This window comes from Triticum urartu, chromosome 2A, assembly GCF_056163025.1.
Source record: "Triticum urartu cultivar PI428250 chromosome 2A, HENAU_Tu73, whole genome shotgun sequence".
Taxonomy (NCBI): Eukaryota; Viridiplantae; Streptophyta; class Magnoliopsida; order Poales; family Poaceae; genus Triticum; species Triticum urartu.
In genome coordinates, this window is record NC_141874.1 from 75645572 (window position 1) to 75649932 (window position 4361).

At 53.1% G+C, this 4361-nt stretch overlaps 1 protein-coding gene across 1 annotated transcript; it reads left to right on the plus strand.

Annotated features, from left to right (window-relative positions):
- The first annotated feature begins 405 nt into the window (after window positions 1-405).
- LOC125541022 (ethylene-responsive transcription factor FZP) lies at window positions 406-1729 on the plus strand. The gene has a single exon (XM_048704520.2). It carries the CDS (start codon window positions 545-547, stop codon window positions 1442-1444), a length of 900 nt encoding a protein of 299 aa, XP_048560477.1. The 5' UTR covers window positions 406-544; the 3' UTR covers window positions 1445-1729.
- Window positions 1730-4361: the final 2632 nt, after the last annotated feature.

Genomic DNA, 4361 nt, shown 5'->3' on the forward strand with positions numbered 1-4361 from the left:
ACGACACTAATTAATACTTATTTGCAAGGATTGTGGCATGCATAATATTCATAAATGAATTGTGTGCATGAAAACTAAGAGTAGAACATTCTTACTTCCAAGTGTTATTTTTCTAGCAACACATACACACACATATATATAGCTATATGTTTGACTGGCACAACATTCTCCTCATCTCTTTGGTCCTAAGATTAGGGCACACAAATCCAAACACAAGGTGCATACATACAAACTTGCAGTGAGCTTTCCATTCCATTCCCTCCTTTTACTCCTAGAATTAAACAAGTGCAGCGCATGCATGTCCCTCCCCTCCTCCCCTACCTCGCCATCTCATCCACAGTGCTCTCACTCCTTCTAGCTTCTCCCTCCTCCGAGCTCCCCATTTAAATACCACCCTGCCTCCCTCCATAGTGAGCACTACACACTAGAAGCTCACAGTCTCAGCAACCACCTCCTCAACCTAAGCTAGCTAGCTCACACCTCAGAGCTCAAGCTAGGCGGGAGCAGTAGTATAGTAGCCAGCCAACCTCACTTCACTTCTGCCATGAGCTCTCGCAGCAGCAGCGGCGGCGGCGGTGCCTCCCAGATGATGGCCTTCTCGGAGCATTCGCTGCCGAAGCCGATCGCCGGTCACCCGCAGCCGCAGCCGTCCCCGCCGTCGTCGCCGAGCGAGCGGCCGGCGCCGCGCGGCAGGCGGCGCGCGCAGGAGCCCGGGCGCTTCCTGGGCGTGCGCCGGCGGCCGTGGGGCCGGTACGCGGCCGAGATACGCGACCCGACCACCAAGGAGCGGCACTGGCTCGGCACCTTCGACACGGCGCAGGAGGCCGCCCTGGCCTACGACCGCGCCGCGCTCTCCATGAAGGGCGCGCAGGCGCGCACCAACTTCGTCTACGCGCACGCCGCCTACAACAACTACCCGCCCTTCCTCGCGCCGTTCCACGCGCAGCACCAGCCCGCCGCCTACGCCGCGTCCTCGGCCATGCCGTACGGCGGCCAGCAGCAGCACGCGGGCGCGGGGCCGCCGCACATTGGCAGCTCGTACCACCACGGCCACGGCTACCACCAGCAGGGCCCGGGCGAGTGTTCCATGCCGGTGCCCAGTGCCGCGGATCACGGCGCCAGCGGCCCGATGGACGTGCGCGGCAGCAGCGGCCACGACTTCCTCTTCCCCAGCGCCGACGACAACTCCGGGTACCTGAGCAGCGTGGTGCCGGAGAGCTGCCTCCGGCCCCGCGGCGGCGACCTGCAGGACGCGCGGCGCTACTCCGTGTCCGACGCCGACGCCTACGGGCTGGGCCTCCGGGAGGACGTGGACGACCTGGCGACGATGGTGGCCGGCTTCTGGGGCGGCGCCGACGCGCCGTACGGCGGCGGCCACGACATGGTCGCCTCGTCGCAGGGCTCGGACAACGGCTACTCCCCCTTCAGCTTCCTCTCCCACTGAAACGGACGCGCTGGCATTGCTCTTAGCCTCTTACGTACTCAGTGGTCTGCTGTGCCCACCGTCGGCCATTAGCTAGGTAGTGTTTGCTTCGTGAGTTCGATCGATCGATCATAGTAGAAGATCGTGAAGAAGAGTGGCTTTGTTGTTTCGGTGCCCTAGCTTAGCGGATGCTCACATCCATGTACTTAGGTTCTTTCAATTAGCAGCACTATTACTACGTACTACTAGTACTAGTAAGTTTTCATGCATGCACGAGTGACATGCTTAAGTTATCTCTCTCTAAAATTATTACAGCCTCTCTCTAATTAGTTAGTCGTGTGGAATTAAAGTGGCGGATCGAGAGTACTCGAGAGGCCCGGGAATGTAGTACGCACACGCACACTGTTGTTGATCCTTGAAAGCTTCAGTTTTGGGTTGTAGTTTTGTTTGATTCAGATAGGCCGGCCGGAGGAACATGTCAAAGTACGTACTCTCCTACGTACTTACCTCAAGGAAGAAGATAAGGGGAATAGTACACGGACCACGTACTAGACGTAGTACTACCCATTGACAGTTCAACGGAAAGGTAGATGTTCAGGACAAGTGTCAAGCAGGCGACCTCCTTTTTTTTCTTGGGTCGCCACTCGCCAGGTACTTGGTGCTGATTCTAGGGTACGTCACGCTCAGAGCCTCAGACCCATTCATCAGATGATCAGAGGGCCATGCACAAAATGTATCCTCTTCTATGCTGGTGCAGGGCTTATATATAAACCCTTTCATTTCCTCCGTAGCTTGCTTGGATTTGTTGGATGGGAAATGTTCTTATTAATCAATAGCAAAAAAAGGAGAAGATATAAATGTGCATGTAACCATTTGAATTTATTGGACAATCAAACAAATTCAGTTTTGCCAGATCGCTATATAGTGCTTGACTTGTACAATATTTCTTATGACATAAATGAGACATGTATTACCATGCACAAAAAGTATATCACACAAAAGAACAAGCAATTGGGTTCAAGTCCTAACCTTGGCACGGATGCTCGCACTTTGCTAGATTTTTTTAAGGAACATTTTGCTGGATTTATTCAAGACATTCCGACGATATTTATTCAGTAGGAGAGATGTTCACATCGACAGAGAGGTGCGTTGGTTCTCCGTTGCGTCAGATATGGGGGGTTCCCCTTTCTCCTGTTGCCTCTGTCGTCGTTCCGGTGGTTTGCGGCTGCAGGCTCCGGTGGTGGTGAGCCATGGTGGTGTACTTTGGGTCTGGGGGGAACCCTGGCCAGTCTGGCCGGCCCGGCGGCGGCGATGCCCATGGGCGCCGCTTTCATTCATGAAGGCGCAGCTGAGGGCCCAATCTATCCACCCTGATCCCCGGCCGGGTGAAAACCTTCAATCCTATTCGGATCTGGCGGCAGCGGCGCTTTTCGTGTCGTGACCTTCCTGGAGGTGTGTTAGGGCCACTGGAGCTCGGTTGGTAGTGCAGACGATCTACAGGTGGAGGGGATGGGACCAGTGGTAGCAGGTGGTGTTCGCGAAGGAGGAGCGGCGTTGCATCTGACATGTCGACAACAGCGGGTCTCAGCGGCATGGAGTAGCGGGGTCTCGCTGCTGGGCGTGTGTTGATGGACGAGCGCAAGATGGTGGCGTTGTCTGGCGTCGTGGTGACGTCTACGGCAGATAGACTGGGCAAGGTTGATGCATCAGTACAGCTCTGAAGATGGAGTGGTGGCAGTTGGCGGCGGCGGCCTCTGAGAAAGCGCCGGACCGGTGTGTTCCCCATACCCGACAAGTGGCTTGGTTAGGGTCTCAGGTCTTAGATGTTAGGCTGGGCTGCGAGGTCTGTTTGGTATTAGGCTCGGACCATCAACATCCCTTCATCAAATGGATAGGAGTAGCGACAGATGTTGCCTCGACGGTAGCTTCAGACTTACAGTTGTATTTCTTTGTAAGGTCTTTTGAGAATAATTAATAAAGTGGCTACATGCATCGCCCAGATGCAGAGGCCGGGGGTCTTCCTCCTTTTATAAAAAAAATCGACAAAGAGGTGCTTGTAATGACTTCGTCAATCTCAAGATTTACCAGACCACTCTCTCGAAGGTGCTTATAGGAGTAGTCTACGCACAGCCCGTGCGTTCATTCTCCACGATGATGTTTATTTCTAATTTAATTGGCAGTGCAACATAGAAAAGAAAGGACATAGTGATATTGTTAACAACAAAATGTAAAAAGGAGAATATGAAACAAAAAATCGTCAAGATTATATCATCATATATGGCCATAGAGTGGGGGGTGCACTGCAAGAAAGAACAACCCCCCCTCCCCCCCCCCCCCCCCCCCCCCAGTCGACGCTGTTCATAGCGGATACCATGCCAGGCAGGTGTTCGGTCAAATGCCATTAAGCTTATTTCCAAATTTCATGTAGTTTTTTAGAGTAAGAGAGATGCCGGGGTACTCGGTGAACGAGGATGAGTTGTTGTGTGATTCGTGGTTGGCCGTATCTGCGTACTTCATAGGCGGGGGCGGGGCGCGGGGGGGGGGGGGGGGGTCTTTTGGCAACGTGCATGGTTTGTCTCATGCCCGAAAATACACACACATAATTCATGAACATAGTGCCAAGTCCTTAGCCCGATGAAAATATACGATTTTGGGTCGTTAGACAGTCTCCATTTTTTTGCAACGAGTTGTCACTCGAGAGCTCCTCCCATTTGCCGCCAACAAACGGTGTAGCGCCCGTGTGCTACATCTTGGGCCACGGTCCAACACTTGTTTCACCATCTGCCTCCACTCGATCCGTCGATTATGCACAATTTTTTTTCAATCGTTTTCTGCGCTGCTACTTTGCTAGTTCAGAAAATAAAATCGGCTAGTGTTTTTATCAACAGTTGATGAATTGGTGAAATGAAAAAATGGTCACAAATTTTAAGAACTGTTT

Excerpts from the sequence above, each read along its gene's own strand:
- LOC125541022 (XM_048704520.2), top strand. The coding sequence starts at position 545 with ATGAGCTCTCGCAGCAGCAGCGGCGGCGGCGGTGCCTCCCAGATGATG.